At 35.0% G+C, this 18,500-nt stretch overlaps 1 protein-coding gene across 1 annotated transcript; it reads left to right on the top strand.

Moving 5' to 3' along the window:
- The first annotated feature begins 11,762 nt into the window (after positions 1–11,762).
- On the top strand, positions 11,763–17,980 carry LOC132270001 (GDSL esterase/lipase At5g03610-like). The gene is made up of 5 exons (XM_059771225.1): positions 11,763–11,832; positions 11,923–12,114; positions 13,016–13,287; positions 16,244–16,550; positions 17,493–17,980. The coding sequence occupies exons 1-5, from the start codon at positions 11,763–11,765 to the stop codon at positions 17,708–17,710; spliced, it is 1,059 nt and encodes a 352-aa protein (XP_059627208.1). The 3' UTR covers positions 17,711–17,980.
- Positions 17,981–18,500: the final 520 nt, after the last annotated feature.

Raw genomic sequence — 18,500 nt, 5'->3', positions numbered from 1 at the left:
TACAGAACCTTAGTCTGAAATTTTTAAGCAACCCACAACAGATCTATTTGGTGAAATTAAATACTGTGTTAAACACTTATTCTAGGGTTCATTTAAAGTCTCAGACTAATAAATATATCTTCACAACAAGAATCTAACACAAGATTCAAAAACAATCCGCAGCAAAATCAAGTAGCAGAAAATCAACAATTCTTGCAAAGCAGTTAATTCACGAGAGTAAATGAAATTCATACATGCATATAAAACTTGTTATAAAGTTTATTTAAGTCCATTTTATCCTTGTTTTAATCCCTAGAGTCTTAACTAAGTATGCACAGAACACAGATTCATGGGAAAGAGAAGAACAGAGACTTGCCTGCAGTTTCAGATTTTGAAACTGATATCCACCGTCTCTACAGTTTTCCCCCTGCTCTGTCTTCCTATTCCCTCTCTGTAACGTACGTAAACTCCATCTCTGTTACTCTGCCCTCACAACTCTCTGTATCACTGTATACCTGAATATGGTGAATAGGGTTTTCAGAAACCCTCGGCAGACGTATACCCATATATTTATAGAGTTATACCAAAACCCTAAATTAATTAAAACCCTAACTAAATCCTAACCGGCCCATAGAACTTAATTAAAACCTGTGTCGGCTAAAGAAACTAAACCCTAAATTATGAAATATAGTTAATTAAAATACTTCCTAAATTAAAACCTTTAATAATCAATTCAATTAAAGAAAATGATAAAGTCCAATCTAACGTAATACAGAAAATAAAATACAATGTAATAATTACTTAATTCACAAAATCACCATTAAACAACAAGTCATCAATTATTGCAAATAAAAACACCAATCAACAAGTTAAACAATTTAAAATTCAAACACCATTTAATAATTTAATTAAAACAATACTAGGACATTAAACAACAAGTCATCAATTATTGCAAATAAAAACACCAATCAACAAGTTAAACAATTTAAAATTCAAACACCATTTAATAATTTAATTAAAACAATACTAGGACTATCCTTTTGAAATTAGGGGTATTACATTCTTCCCCCCTAACAAAAGGAATTCCGTCCTCGGAATTCGCTCTTACCTTCTTCCAAAATTTCAAGAAACTGCGAGCGAATGACATCCTCCCGTTCCCAAGTGGACTCAGCCTCATTGTAATGACTCCACTGAACACGAACCAAAGGGATAACCTTATTGCGAAAGATTTGATCCCGACGGTCAACAATACGATATGGTGGCTCCGAATAAGTTGCATCCGGCTACAACTCAATCTCCCCAACATCGATATGCTGATACCGATCCTCATCGCGCAGAAATTTTCGCAACATGGACACATAGAATACGTTGTGTACACGGTCCAAATTACCCGGCAGTGCTACCCGATAAGCAACAGCTCCAACTCGATCCGTAATCATGAATGGACCGACAAACCGCGGAGACAACTTCCCTTTCTTCCCAAAGCGCATAACACCTTTCATAGGTGACACTTTGAGTAGAAACTGATCCCCAACCTGAAACTCTAAAGCACGAGTGCGACGATCAGCATAGCTCTTCTGCCTACTTTGGGCAGTACGCATGCGATCTCGAATAAGAGAAATCTTTTCAGAGGTATCCTTGATGAACTCAGGACCTAAGAATCGATTCTCTCCAACCTCCATCCAACAAACAGGTGATCGACACGGTCGACCGTATAACGCCTCAAAAGGTGCCATCCCAATATTCTTCTGGAAACTATTGTTATAAGCAAACTCCACAAGTGGCAAATATTCCTCCCAGTGGCCCTTGAAATCCAGAACACATGACCGAAGCATGTCTTCCATAATCTGATTCACCCTCTCAGTCTGTCCGTCAGTCTAAGGATGATAAGCAGTACTAAGGTGTAACTCCGTACCTAAAGCCTGCTGAAAACTCTTCCAAAATCCAGATACAAAGCTTGAATCCCTGTCCGATATAATAGACAATGGAATGCCATGTAGCTTCACAATCTCTGAAATGTAAAGCCTCGCCAACTGCTCCGAAGTGTAGTCAGTGCAAATAGGCAAGAAATGAGCTGACTTGATTAACCTATCCACAATGACCCATATGGAATTATGCCCCTTGAAAGAATTTGGCAACCCTTCCACAAAATCCATAGATATGCTCTCCCATTTCCACTCCGGAATTGGTAGTGACTGTAGAGCTCTTGGTGGCCTCTGATGATCAATCTTAACCATCTGACAAGTACTACACTGAGAAACAAAAAGAGCAATGTCCCTCTTCATACCTGCCCACCAAAACTGCCGCTTCATATCTTGATACATCTTATCGCCTCCTGGATGAACAGAGAACTCAGAGTGGTGAGTCTCAGTCATCACATCCTTCCTCAAACCATCAGCAGAAGGTACCACTAACCATCCCTTGTACCTTAAACCTCCATCAGCCCCAACATAGTATAATGGAATCTCTCCGGAAGCTATCTCTGCGACCTTGTCGACACACTGCTGATCGGTGAGTTGTGCTTGTAAAACCTTGCGAATGATGGAAGGTGTAACCACCATGCAAGCCATAAAAGCATCCGATAACTCATCCACACTCTTCAAAGCATTCCACTCAGTAGTGAATAAAGCAAAAAGACTACCAACAGGTCGGCGACTGAGTGCATCCGCCACTACATTCGCTTTCCCTGGATGGTACTGTTTAGAAAAATGATAGTCTTTTACAAACTCCAACCATCTACGCTGTCTCATATTCAGCTCCCGCTGAGTGAACAAGTACTGCAAACTCTTATGATCACTGAATAATCTGAAGGACTCACCCAACAGATAAAGCCTCCAAAGACGCAAGGCAAAGACCACTGCTGCCTATTCCAAATCATGTGTTGGATAATTAAGCTCATGAGGCTTAAGTTTCCGAGATCCATAAGAAATCGGCCGCTCCTCCTGCATCAATACACATCCAAGACCCTGCAACGAAGCATCCGTGTAAACAAGATACTCTATCCCGCTCTGTGGAGTAGCCAGAACTGGTGCAGAAGTCAACTTCCTTTTCAGCTCATCAAAAGCTCGCTGACAGTGTTCATCCCACACGAACTGTACACCCTTCATGGTCAGATGAGTGAGTGGTCCTACTATCTTGGAGAACCCCTGGATGAATCTCCTGTAATATCCTGCCAGACCGAGAAAACTCCGAATCTCAGTAGGTGATGTAGGCTGTCCCCACTCAACCACCGCTGAAACCTTAGCCGGATCCACTGCTATCCCCTTTTTTGACACCACGTGACCCAGAAATTTCACCTCCCACTGCTAAAATTCACACTTCTCGAACTTTGCATATAACTGGTGCTCACGAAGCGTCTGCAAGACTATGCGAAAATGTCTAGCATGATCGTCCTCCGACCGAGAATAGATCAAGATGTCATCAATAAAGACAATAACAAACTGATCCAAATAAGCCCGGAAGACTCTATTCATTAAGTCCATGAATACTGCATGTGCATTAGTCATCCCAAACAGCATAACATGAAACTCATAAGAACCATATCTCGTGAGAAATGCTGTCTTAGGAACATCCTGCTCCCTAACCCTCAGCTGATGATACCCAGAACGCAGATCAATCTTGGAGAAGTATGTGACTCCCCTTAACTGATCAAACAAGTCATCAATCCTGGACAAAGGATACTTGTTACGAATCGTAACCTTGTTCAACTCCCTGTAATCTATACACAGACGAAGCGAACCATCCTTCTTCTTCACAAATAAAACTGATGCTCCCCAAGGTGATGTACTCCTACGAATAAAACCCTGGCTGAGTAACTGCTGAATCTGATCCCTTAGCTCTCTCATCTCTACCGGTGCCATCCTATAGGGTGCCCTAGCAATAGGCGCAGTGCCTGGAGCTAAGTCTATCACAAAATCGATCTCGCGACTAGGTGGCAACCCTGGAATCTCCTGAAATACATCCGGGAAATCCTGTACAATCGGTATGTTATCCAATGGCACAATAATCCCCTCCTCATTTTCCTCCTCCACATGAAACAAATAGGTGCTACCGCCCCCCTTAGAACGTGGCATAGCTACTACATACATATCCTGACCAGGTATGGTAAAAATAATAGATCTATCAAAACAATCAACTTCGGCATGGTAGTGAGACAACCAATCCATCCCAAGTATCACATCATAAGTGTGCATGTCCAAGACCAGTAGATTGGCTAGAAATTTAAGTCTGCCAATATCTAATGTCATAGGCCCATCACTCTCATGTATAATAGCTGTATCATCTAATGATGTAGAAATACCCTGAGGTCTAGTGCATACCCTCGTCCTCATCCCAGATAAAGCAACAAAAGTTCTAGCTACAAATGAGTGTGTAGCACCTATATCAAATAAAACACGTCCATGCAAACCATGAATAGGAAACTTACCCTCAATAGTCTGAGGTGCCTGAATATCCTGTGGCATGGGGTTATACACCCTGCCATAGTGCAATTGCTGTGGTGCCTGTCCCTGAGTCTGCGGCGGTGCCGGTAAAGCCAGATGTGTCTGTCCCTGAATCCGTGGAACTTGTGGAGCTGGTAGAGGCACTGGCGCCCTCTGTCCCTGCTGCACACACTGTCCATGTCCCTGTCCCTGTCCTACTTTAGGACACTGCCTGGTGGTATGACCATACTCTCCACAAGTGTAACAACTACCCTGGAAAGTACCAAATGGCCTTCTCTGTCGGTTAGCCTGTGGCTGACCCTGTCCTGCCTGTGGTCCCCCATTCTGTTGCCTCTGAATAGGTGCCCCATTCCGATGAGCATCTGAACCACCCTTGTGCTTCTTTCAAAGCTATTGTCCCTAGAACTTGCCTTTGTCATTCTGCCGGTGACCATTGCCATTCCCCTTTTCAGCTGACTGATTAGTAGAGTCTTTATCTCCCCGCTTCTCACCACGAGCCTGTTTGATGTCCACAGTCAACTGATACTGTTGTAGGAGCGGCGTCTACCACCTGAGCATAGGTAGTATAGGCTGGACTACCTGTAATAGCTCTCTTGATAGACCACATCAGTCCCTTGATAAATCTGTTGCGCTTCTTCTCCTCTGTATCCACCTCCTCCGGTGCAAAGAGAGACAAGCGTATGAACTGCTGCTCATACTCCGCCACTATCATGTTTCCCTATTGCAGACGTAGAAACTCGGTCTTCATAGCTGCTCTGACCGCATAGGGAAAATATTTCTCGTCAAAGCGAGCACTGAACTCATCATAAGACAATGTCATCCTCTCCTCTGGGGTGGTAACTGACTCCCACCACTGTAGTGCATCCACAACTAACTTAAAAGTAGCAAGCATCTGCTTCTGAACCTCCGTGCACTGAACCAAACGAAGATGACGCTCAATGTCCTGTTTCCACTGGTGAGCTGCTCTCGCATCGGTGGAGCCTGAGAACACAGGTGGACTCCCCTTTGTGAAAGAGCTCCTAGCCTTTCCCCAAGAATCCGTTTGAACCACTGGTGTTGGTAGTGGTGCCGGCTGTACCTGAGGTTGATTCCGAAGTGCAGCTGTTACCCCTGCCTCTATAGCCCGAGCAATAAGGTCATTAAGGTGAGGAGAAAACTCTGGATTTTCTCCCTGATCCCCAGTCTGTTGAATTTCCTCCTGTTCTTCATAAAACTGACCTTCATCCTCTTGACGCTGCCTACGGGCTGCTTCCCTTCGTTGCCGATTGTTCCGTCTGGTTCTTGCGTTAGCCATTCTGTCAACACAGAAAGACAGACATCAGCACGATTAAACCGAACCGTAAAGAATACAATGAATCCTAAACTTAAGCTCTAAACAATAGAGAACGCTTCGCGGAAGTCTTATACGATAGAATCCTAGAGACACTTGAACCTGGAGTGCTCTGATACCAACTGTGATACCCCTCGGATCCGAGACACGGGTTGATCAGGCCCAAGCCCAAACCCGAGAGAAATATCAAACAATTAATATGTAACCGAACACGGAATACAAGATGAAATACGAAATAAAAATAATAATAAGCTGAAAGAATCTAGAAATACAATCCTTTATAATTAAATACTTAAAACCTGATAATCCAAAACTCTATAAGTTTACAACTCGGGAATCCATCCATCGGACCCCTTATTTAAATTCTCCAAACGATACTGAAATAATAAAAACAAAATCCAAAGCTAACATAGAGAAAATTCCTAGATAATCGGAGGAGTGAATAGCTGTATCTGCTCTGCATGTCCAAACTCTAACCTTGGAACTGACGAGCACCTGAAAAATAAAGAAGTGGGTCAGGCCCACATGCAAGTCCTGATCTACTACAATCCAAACAGTAACCCGATACGCAGATACATCCTAGGAAGACTCAACAATATCTAGAGTAGTCAATATATGTATATAGTACACACTATATGACGCTCGCTAGTCCAGTAGGTTTGTCTCAGCCTGAATAGAAGGTAACATGCGAATACGCACCCTAGGGTGGGCATGAGTACCTAGACTTACCAGGGAACAACACCTATGTCCAGTTATCCATCCTAGGCGATATACGCGCCCTAACCATGGTCCTGAGACTCAAGCTCATACCATGGCACATATAATAAATATATAAAGTCCACACTCCTCCTAATACATAATACCATCCATCTGTGTGGTGGTCTGGTATATGTATATCCATCCGTCCTGAAACCATATTAAGTCATTCAACTATTTTGTTGACATGACACAAGTAGGTGATGGACTTAACTCATAGGGTTAATCCATACCTTAATCCAAAGTAGGTGGAATTTAGTGTTTGATTAATCCATACCTAGTATGTCACCGTCCCATACCGGTACATACAAATCTTCCATAAAGCATAGTTATTAAAACAACATTATATAATCAACAACCGTACTCCAGAATATGCATTTGTATAAATTAATACATATATCAATATTAGGTATTCATTACAAAACCTAAATATCATGCTCCAATCATTTAAACCGCTAAAATAAATCATAGCGTTTAAGTCCTCCAAAACAACCGATAAATTGAAACTAATTAAACAAATTAAATATCAATTAAATCCAAACTAAGTATATTTAAATATAATTAATTCACCATAATTATAACACTATACAAATATAGGATTACATATAATTCAATTATATATAAAAACTTTGCCAAGTTCCAGTCATATAAACCTAGCAAAAACAGTGCAACGTATAGCCACTATTTGAGTTGTTCATTGATCCTTTCCTTAAACCATTATTGTATTAAATGTTTTCAATATTTATTTAAGTCCCTAACATTTAATTACATCTCACAGTAGCTTTTAAACAGCCTTAGAAAACACCGTGCAGCCCAAACAGCCTTAAAACTCCTTTCAGTGCGCTTCAAGAAAGAGCAGGCTCAATTAAAACATTGAGCCTGCTCCATTTTTGGGTTAGAGCCGGCTCCTTCAGCATTGAGCCGGATCCAAACTCTAATAGAGCCGGCTCCTTTGCCTTTGAGCCGGCTCCTTTGTGTTTTGGAGCCTGCTCCATCCCTTTCAGCAGCCTGTTGCCCGTTCCAGCTTCATCTTCTCCGACTCCGGTGATTACAGAGCCTCTGTGGTGTGTTCTAATTCTTATTCTAGGTTCAATCTTAGTCCCAAATAAGTTTAAACCGCTGAGATCCAATCCTAACATGTGTAGGAACACAAGTTTTAAAACCACGTTTACAGAACCTTAGTCTGAAATTTTTAAGCAACCCACAACAGATCTATTTGGTGAAATTAAATACTGTGTTAAACACTTATTCTAGGGTTCATTTAAAGTCTCAGACTAATAAATATATCTTCACAACAAGAATCTAACACAAGATTCAAAAACAATCCGCAGCAAAATCAAGTAGCAGAAAATCAACAATTCTTGCAAAGCAGTTAATTCACGAGAGTAAATGAAATTCATACATGCATATAAAACTTGTTATAAAGTTTATTTAAGTCCATTTTATCCTTGTTTTAATCCCTAGAGTCTTAACTAAGTATGCACAGAACACAGATTCATGGGAAAGAGAAGAACAGAGACTTGCCTGCAGTTTCAGATTTTGAAACTGATATCCACCGTCTCTACAGTTTTCCCCCTGCTCTGTCTTCCTATTCCCTCTCTGTAACGTACGTAAACTCCATCTCTGTTACTCTGCCCTCACAACTCTCTGTATCACTGTATACCTGAATATGGTGAATAGGGTTTTCAGAAACCCTCGGCAGACGTATACCCATATATTTATAGAGTTATACCAAAACCCTAAATTAATTAAAGCCCTAACTAAATCCTAACCGGCCCATAGAACTTAATTAAAACCTGTGTCGGCTAAAGAAACTAAACCCTAAATTATGAAAAATAGTTAATTAAAATACTTCCTAAATTAAAACCTTTAATAATCAATTCAATTAAAGAAAATGATAAAGTCCAATCTAACGTAATACAGAAAATAAAATACAATGTAATAATTACTTAATTCACAAAATCACCATTAAACAACAAGTCATCAATTATTGCAAATAAAAACACCAATCAACAAGTTAAACAATTTAAAATTCAAACACCATTTAATAATTTAATTAAAACAATACTAGGACATTAAACAACAAGTCATCAATTATTGCAAATAAAAACACCAATCAACAAGTTAAACAATTTAAAATTCAAACACCATTTAATAATTTAATTAAAACAATACTAGGACTATCCTTTTGAAATTAGGTGTATTACAGGGAGAGCATTACATATCAACTGAAGTGGCTATGGAAACCATTATCTATAAGGCTACATAGGAGTTTGGTTCATTTATTCAGTGCCCTTACAGTCTCACTCCACTGAAAAATGTATTGTACTGAATTATCAATTGATTTATGGAAGAAATTTTTACACGGGTTCAAGATTATATGATCTCGGTAAATTATAACTCGTCACGTAAATAAATATGTGGTCTTATTCAATTTTTATCTTGTACCATATAAAAAGTTCAGACTATTAATTTTCTTTATAGGAGTTGATGCAGGTTACCTACTTTAACTGCATGACAAATTGTAAGTAGTGCTGTGCAAAATCTGTTATGTTGATTAAGTTGTAAACAATACACTAATAACCACGGGGGTGCAATTTTTTACGATACAGTAGAGTTTGAGAGTTGACTACACCAAGGGAAACCTTGTCGAAAGAAATTCGCCCAACCGGGATGCAAACTACGAAGATTTGCGAAACAATCCACAATTATTGAAATAAAATAAAATGGACTGTGACTCGGGCTCACACCCACTTCACTCCTCCAAGTATCAATCTTTAAATATCTATTTGGCTTTGCAACAGCCCGTCCAAACACGCTAGACTTCAGGTTATTTCTTGATGTTTGTAGAAGGGTTGACGAACACTCCTTGAATACTCTAGCCCTTCAAAATGTAATCAATCCCTTCTCTTCATTTAAATATGAATTTGTAAAGCTTAGAAGAAAACCCTGCTGAAGAGATCCATCTCTGTAACCTAATGTACGCTCTGAAGATTCTGTACATGCTGATCAGTAAAAGGACATCACACTAAATCACTCTTGTGCTTAAGTGTGTGCTCTCAAAGATAAACAATTAGATTTCTCTAAAAAAATCTCTGATGAAGCTACAATGTTTATGTAAAAGATGAAAACCTTATTTTTTTTCAATCGAAGCAATCAATCTCCTTTAGGCTCTATTCGGTAGGAAAGAAAGAAAATAGGTGGAGGGAAAATTGAAGGGAAGGAACAAAGTTCCGGCGTTCAATACGAAAAGGAAAATAAAGCTTTACAAATTTTCTTCCGCCTAAATTTGGGTGAAAGACAAGAGAGAAAACAAGTGAAGCTATTATAAAAAAAATTAAATTACGAAATTATCTTTCACATATATTAATAAACTCCACAATCTCATCTCAAGCAAAACCCTAATACAGAAGCATCGTTAAATGTCCCCAAATTAAGTCCAGTCGCTCCAAGTTTAAACACTCGTGCAGAGACACCACCTGCTGCACAAGCAAAGGCACACTCCGATTCTGCAAAACAGGATCAGGGACAACACCTTTGGAGCATCAGTTACTGAACTTACTGCATCTAAATGTTCCCTGTTTTTATTAATTTCTGTTCTGAAATTTTAAATTAAATGAGAATCTTATCTTCGTCCGGAGTCCATGGCCTTTCTTCAACCGTTTCTTATCACAACATGGTTTTCTCCCCATTAATTACTCTCTCTAGCTCTCTAAAAGATTATCAATAGGGAACTTGAAACAAACAAGTTGTATGTTTTAAAGGAGAATATATAGGCACCGACGATAAAATTGAATCATTGATTCAATAGAAAAAGAAATTGAATTTCTGTGCTTGGCTTTTTGAGAAACACAAATAGATTCACATTTATCAACCATACATACATATGTGTGTATATAAAGAGAGAATAAAGGAGCTTTTGAGGTTAAATGCACAGCAATGCCCACGCAATAGGTAGTATTAGATATTTGAATCCATGTGATGGAATCCCTCTCTCTGCTTCCAGGCATGTAGATAGTGGTTATTTTTTCTTTTTCTTTTTTTAATGATGAAATATGATTCTGCTTTATATATATATAGTTCAAATGAGTAGTAAAAATAGTGAGGGTATAACGGTAAAAATAATTTAAATAAATAAATTTCCTTCTCTCTTAACAAACAAAGTAATTTGTCTTCTCTTCTTTTTCATCAAACCGAACAAAACGAGTGAAGTTCGTAATCTCTTCCCTAGGGATGTCTTATCATTCCTTTCTTCTCTCCATTCCATTTAATTTTCTTCCTTCCTACCGAACGGAGTATTAAGGTTAGAGATAGATGATGTATTTATATGCTATAGACCCTTTATATTTAGTAAAAAAAAATGTTTTAAAATCTCAAGGACATCCCTAGGAATTTGGGTAAAAATAATAAACTAAAATGTTAACAAAAGTTGAAATCCCGAATGCTCATAAAAACGCAACTCGTTCTATTTAGAATGCAACCGGATATGTATGCAATTCAACTATTTCACAAATATTAACCATAATCAATACATGATAATAAAATATAATATCTAATTTAAAATCACAAATCTTAATAATACCTATCGAATAAGTATAAAGTAAGATATAACAAGATGAAAACAATCATGTATACATTTATTATGCAGTACGTCATATATTTGACATAAAGTATATTATAATAAATAATTTTTTTTATATAATATATCCTATATGTAATAAAATACATAATGCATTATAATATTTACATATAATATAATTATATATTAAAACTATATTTTTATTAAATAAAATAATTTAAATTATTATATAATATATTATATATTAAAAATATAGTTTTATTAATATATAATATGTAGTATTAATATAGAACGTGGATTTTGTTTGAAATGAATAGTGTTTATATAGTAACAATAGTGCAAAACATATACACCTTTTATGTTTCCTCTTTTCTTTTACAAAAATGAAAAACCTTTTTTGTTATAAAAAATAAAAACATATTATTAAATATAATTTTTATTTTTGTTAGTAACAGAAAACAAAAAACGTTTTTCGTTAAAACAAAATTCTATATTTGTCATGTTTGTTGATTTTTTTTTTTTTTTTTTTCTTTCTTTCTTATACTGCGCTTCCTAAATTGAAATTCTGGCTCCGCCCTGGTACGAGTTACTTAATTTGTTATCATTCCATATATATATATATATATATACACCTCCATATGCGAATCTGTGAGCAGCACATCAAAACTAGTCATTGATGGAGAAGCAAATGAGCTTCGTCGTATTCTCTTGTATCTTCTTCTTCTTGTTGTTTGGTGCTTATACAGGTTGACATGGATGCCTTGCTTTTAATTAGTGCTGTTTTTCTTAACTAATATTGTTTCCATATCTAATTCCTCTTTCATGCATGCATGCAGTTGCAGGATCGCATAACTACTACCATGGTGGCGGATCAGGAGTGAAGCTTTTCGTATTCGGGGACTCGTATGCGGATACTGGGAATTGCCCCAAAGCATTGGCAAGCTCCTGGAAGCAACCTTATGGAAATACCTTTCCCGGCAAACCATCCGGCCGCTTCTCCGATGGACGTGTCCTCACTGATTATATAGGTGAATCTTCTTCTCCTTCTCTCTCTCTCTCACACAGTGACACACACAGCTTCTTACCATGAGATTTTTCTACTACTGCAACCTTTTTTCTTTTTTTTTTTAATAAAATTTTATGCAACCTTTAAACTTGGTGGATGGCTGGATCTGAATATGACTTGGATCCACTCATATACGAATGTTTGAGCTTTAATGTACTGTGGTTATGGTGTCAAATTATCAACTTTCATTTATGTCGACACTGTTTACAATAACATTTCATATAGTTCGAAAAGAAAGATTTATTGACACTTATATATGCATATACATTTTTAAAATCATAACAATAAAGATTAGATTACCAGAAGTTCCTAACACTTATATGAAATGACACATTCTAGCTAACACAAATATTACCATCATAACATGCATAACTTATAAGTAGAAAACCTTACCTTTTACCATTGCATCAAGCATCGATGATACCTAAGGGATAGTTCTACTAGTTTTTTGAGTTTATTTGAACCAAGCTCCATAAATATATTGAGGATGAACTTTGTTAGTTTCAATTGTCTTGTGACAATCTTAAGGAAAATATGAAGTGTTTATATGTGGTGGTACTATCTCCAATTTGTATGAAGTCTTTTAGGATAAAACCCAAAAGCAAAACCAATTTTTTATTTATAAAATTAAGTTATTTTGGTAATTTTTGTCTAATTTGCCGAATATAATCTACACAATATGATTCTTGATATCCGTTGAAATTCGGAATAATTGGCCAGCCAAAAAATAATCATAACTCAAGTTTTAATTAATGTGGAGACTTAGAATAAAATCAACCTCAAAATTTTATTTTTCCTTATTATTTATAATAATAATAATAATAATAATAATATTGTTGTTATGGACTTGGTGTGACATACAGCTGCATTTCTGGGCACCAAATCTCCATTACCCTATAGATGGAGAAAATTTGGTGGGAAATTGGTACAACATGGGATGAATTTTGCTCGTGGAGGTACAGGTGTCTTCACTACATTGGTCAAAGGACCAAACATGACAACACAAATAAACTTTTTTCAAAACCTCCTTGAGGAAAATGTGTACACCAAACGCGACCTAAACTCGTCGGTTGCTCTGGTGTCCCTGGCAGGCAACGACTATGCTACTTACATGGCACACAATGGCAGCCTTCAGGTGAGTGGTTAAACTAATTGTATCTGTCTGCTTGGCTATATATTTTAATTAGCACCCTCCTTGGTGTATAATATTTAATATTTTTATTTTATTTTTTTAAAGTAAAATTATGTCTCTATGACAATATTGCGTGTAATGTTGACATCTCACTCGTTTTGAAGCTATGGGTTTTAGCAGTTCCTAAATTGCAGTTAAGTTGGAAATGTGATCATAGTCGGATATATGTAATCTTATATTCATCATTTATGTGGGTTTCGTTGAACTAATTTGATTCGAGTCAAATACAAGTAATCTTACATCCATTTATAATGGTCTCATTTAAGTACATTTAATAGTGTAATTTGATCGAATATATGCATTTATGTTAGTCTCGTTTGAGTACATTTAATAGTTGTAGTTTAATTGAAGTCAGATATATGTAATCTTAGATTCATTTATGTGGGTTTCGTTTAACAATATATAAGTAATCTTACATCCATTTAAAGTGGTCTCATTTAAGTACATTTAATAGTGTAATTTGATTGAATATATGTAATATTAGATGCATTTATGTTACTCTCGTTTACATTTAATAGTTGTAGTTTAATTGCAGTCGGAATAGTTTTAATTGTTCTTTGACTAGTTTTTAAATTGTTTTTAAAAATAGGTGTTTTTTTTAACATTTTAGAAAACAGTTTTCTTAAACTGTCAAGCAAAATTTTATACTGTTTATGAGAACAATTAAAACTGTTATTATAAAAAACTGAACCAAACAAACTCTAAATTTTGTTTCGATTAGCGGCCTAGAAAGCAATTTTTCTTTTTATGCTTTCAAATACACACGCACAGTATGATTCAGAAATCCTAACCCTAAATTATGGAAGCTATGGGTTTTAGTAGTTCCTAAATTGCACTTAAGTTGGAAATGTGATGGGTCAGATATATGCAATCTTAGATTTATTTAAGTGGGTTTTGTCTAACTAATTTGATTCGAGTTAGATATAAGTAATTATTTACAGTGGTCTCATTTAGGTACATTTAGTAGTGTAATTTGATCAAATATATGTAATATTAGATGCATTTATGTTAGTCTCTTTTGAGTACATTTAATAGTTGTAGTTTAATTGAATAGTTTTAATTGTTCTTTGACTAGGTTTTAAATTGTTTTAAAAATCAGGTATTTTTTTTTTTAACTTTTTTAGAAAACAGTTTTCAAAAACTGCCTTTATACCATTTCTAGAACAATTAAAACCGTTATTATAAAAAACTGAGCCAAACATGCCCTAAATGCCTAGGATTGTCAGGATTTAGTTGTTGAAAATTTAGGGTTAGGGTTTCTAAATTTTGGAGATAAAATTTTCCTAACTCCATTTGAAAAAAAAAAAATTCATCTCTAATTAATTCCGATTCAAATTTATAAATGTTAAAAGAGAGAACTTATATATTGTATTGATGTCTATGAGATATGAGATCCACATGGGTTTATATAAGTGACTAGATGTGTAGAGAGTAAGAAATCTAAACCCTATATATGGTAAACCTATACATGGTTGGAATATATTTTATAATATAATAATAATATATTCTAATAATAAAGAGAAGTGTTTTCAAACTCTTAATTAAATGAGAAATGAAATATAAATAAATAAATTGACAGCATACCCTTTTTGAAAAAAGGGTAAGAGAGATGGTCTCCTTGGGTGCCGGCAAGTAGGATTCATTTGGCGCATCCAATTGAGAGCATTGTTTATTATAATTAAGAGGAGTGCTAAATACGGTCGCACCTTTGATTGCTTGAAAAATAAGTTGTAATTAATGTCTCCTTCTTATTTTTTTTGAATTATAAAACTTCAACTTTAAAACCAAATTACCCTTTTAAATTATTTCCTCTTTCTTTATATCTAATAACCTTCCTTCTTTCCTTTGTTTCATATATTTAACTTTATTTTTTTTTCTTTATTTTTAACAATTTTCTTCTTTATTTTTTTTTTTCTTTCTTTCCTAATTGGGTATATATGGCTATACTTCATTCTTTGCTTTTTTTTTTTCATTTATATATATATTTATATCTTCTTCTTTTTTTTTCTTTCTTTCCTAATTGGATATATATGGCTATACTTCATTCTTTGCTTTCTTTATTTTATTATTATTATTTTTATTTTTTTTTTGTTCACTTGTCTTTTATATATATATTTATATCTTTATTTTTTTTTTCTTTCTTTCCTAATTGGATATATATGGCTATACTTCATTCTTTGCTTTCCCTTTTTTTTTTTTTCTTTTTTTTTTTTGTTCACTTATATTTTATATATATATATATATATTCCAGATGCATTTTTTCTTGGATTTTATGTAATTTAATTGAAATAATGGTATGAGATTGAGGAGATTGAGTTTTAATTGAAGTAATATTATAAAATTTGAGTTTTAGTTATTATATGAGATAAGAGAAGTATGATTTCTCAATCTATTCACAGTATGGTTAACTACTATATATATATATATAGAAAATGAAAGAATTTAAAAAAAAGGAAAGAAGCAATCAGTTCTTTTTTTTCTCTCTCTTTATCTAAAGAAGAGGGAGAAACAGTGAGAAACCATTCACACGGTGAGCATATATAAATAGTTAAAAACAATTGAAAATAGAGAGAAAGAAAAAAGAATAAGATAGGTAAGCAAAGAATATATATATATACACATACAAATAGGATTAAAAAAAGAAGAAAAAGAAGAAGAAGAAGAAGGAGAAATATAAAAAGATAATTTGGTCTTAAAAGTTGAAGTTGTAGGAAATAGGCATTAAAAACTTTTATAATTGAGTTTTTCAACCAATCAGATGTGCAATGCACAGTCGCTTACGCGACTGTGTTTAGCAATCCTCTTTAATTAAGTTGTATATTTTCTAATAGCTTAAACTTTTAAATGATTTAATATAAACGTGTGTGTATAATTTGAATGCACTCTTTGTACATGACAGGGTTTGCCAGTCTTCACCACCGCTGTAAACAACCAGCTTGCCCTGAATCTGAAACGGATTCGCGGCTTGGGAGTGCAAAAAGTAGCCCTAACAGCCATGGAACCCTTGGGGTGCTTGCCTACATTCACTGCCTCGTCTTCATACCAGAATTGCAGTGCAACTGAAAATGCAGCCACAAAGTTCCATAACCAAATGTTGCAGCAAACAGTGCAGAAGTTGAACAATGAAAGCAGTGGATCTGTGTTTGTGATGCTTGATTTATACAGCGCTTTCATGTCTGCATTGAAGATAAAAGAAAACCATGCAGGTGATCATTTTTTACAGACCATATAGACATGCCTTAAATTAAACATACATATACAATATAAATATATTTGGCAAACAAATCATATATATGTGAAAATCTACAATATACCTGAGGTTCCTAGCTGTTGGATGTGGTGATGGAACCCACTTGATGAACGATACGACATTCAAAAAAAACTCATCGATAAATATGTTTATCCAGTACCCGCACACTTTTAAGTGCAAGAGTACATCTTAAAATAATTGGTAAGTGTGAAGAGTGATGAAGTATAATTGGAGTATGTCATTCTATTTATCATTTTTTAAAAAAATAAAATAAAAGACAGTAAGAAGTACAAAACAGAGTGTGAATATCATGTCCTTACATGTATTACTTGTATACATGTAATTAATATGCTTAATGAAATAGTCGTGACTCATGAGAGACGAGGGAATATTTAAAAAATCATGTGTTTATATATTTATTAATTTGCAAAGAGATTCTTAGAATAAAAGAAATCCAAATCTGAATTTGCATTTTAACCATGACTTTTGAACCCAAAAAAACTGTCTTTCTTAGTTGTATATGCTGAAATTTTGGGAGGGGTTAAAAATTCAATTTAAAGAAAACAATTCATGACCAAATATGAATATATTTTATGAAAAAGAGTAGCGCTACTTAAAGTCAGAATTCTTTGAACGGACATTATTGATTGGCAAGATAGAAGAAAGTGAGAGGTTTCACTTTCTTGTATTTTACATATATAACTAATCAAAAGTACTCACCGAAGAAATTTCAGTTGAAAGAAATTGTCAACTATATTATTTTCTTTTATTTGTTTCTTAGTGCGAAATAGAGAAACATATAATTACTATCAACTGCTCAAGAAAATAAATTATATATATATATATATATATATATATATATATATATATATTAACCCAATCTTCGTGGTGCATGTAGAAAATTCAGAGTTTGTGAACCCATTGAAACCATGCTGCGTGGGTGTGAGCAGAGAATATGGATGTGGAAGCCTAGATGAGAATGGAGTGAAGAAGTACATGGTATGCAATAATCCTGACCAATCATTCTTTTGGGACATAATACACCCTTCACAACAAGGCTGGCTTTCAGTTTACAAATATCTACTATCTTCTCTCCACCATCATCTATTCATTTAGTGGAGAATCTTTTTTTTTTTTTTTTTGGTTATTTTTTCTTGTTGATGTTAATGGTGGTGGTAGTGGTGGTGGTGAGGTTGCTGTCATCCTTGTGACTTAATTTTTTTTTTTTTTTGTGTGTGTGTGTGTGTGTGTGTGTGGAGAATTTAGTGTAATTTAGTCAAATTGTTAAATGAAATTAAAATTAAGAATTGTTTTAAAAAATAAAATTCATTTGTTTCTACCTACACTTGAATCATCCACTTGAGAGATAGAAATGATATCACTGGACTACAACACTCGTGGATAACATTAGAAAATGAATCGGTTGTTTTGTCATTTTTCATAAAAAAAAATTTATTAAATCAATTTAAATATCATTATCCTTCTCCTAAATGAAAATGTGTATTGGGTTTGAGGGTGAGAGCATTACATATCAACTGAAGTGAAAATGTGTATTGGGTTTGAGGGTGAGAGCATTACATATCAACTGAAGTGGCCAGGGAGACCATTATCTAAAAGGCTACATAGGAGTTTGGCTCATTTACTGAGAGCCCTTACAGTCTCACTCAACTAAAGGATGTATTGTTATGGAAGAAATTTTTACTATGTGTTCAAGATTATATGATCTCGGTAAATTATAACTCGTCGCGTAAATAAATATGTGGTCTTATTCAATTTTTATCTTGTACCATATAAAAAGTTCTGACTATAAATTTTCTTTAGAGGAGTTGATGTAGGTTACCTACTTTAAGTGCATGACAAATTGTAAGTTGTGCGGTGCAAAAACTGTTATGTTGATTAAGTTGTA

The sequence above is a fragment of the Cornus florida genome, unplaced genomic scaffold (genome assembly GCF_030987335.1).
Source record: "Cornus florida cultivar Cherokee Brave unplaced genomic scaffold, ASM3098733v1 CherokeeBrave_3.0.0_Hap2_Chr08, whole genome shotgun sequence".
Classification (NCBI taxonomy): Eukaryota; Viridiplantae; Streptophyta; class Magnoliopsida; order Cornales; family Cornaceae; genus Cornus; species Cornus florida.
Note: the sequence above shows the minus strand (reverse complement) of the source record. Positions and strands in the feature narration are given on the sequence as shown.

What these genes read in the sequence shown, in the direction of transcription:
- LOC132270001 (XM_059771225.1), top strand. Translation starts at nt 11,763, where the DNA reads ATGGAGAAGCAAATGAGCTTCGTCGTATTCTCTTGTATCTTCTTCTTC. An exon ending in GTTGTTTGGTGCTTATACAG is followed by an intron (nt 11,833 to 11,922) that starts GTTGACATGGAT and finishes GCATGCATGCAG; the next exon opens with TTGCAGGATCGCATAACTAC. An exon ending in TGTCCTCACTGATTATATAG is followed by an intron (nt 12,115 to 13,015) that starts GTGAATCTTCTT and finishes TGTGACATACAG; the next exon opens with CTGCATTTCTGGGCACCAAA.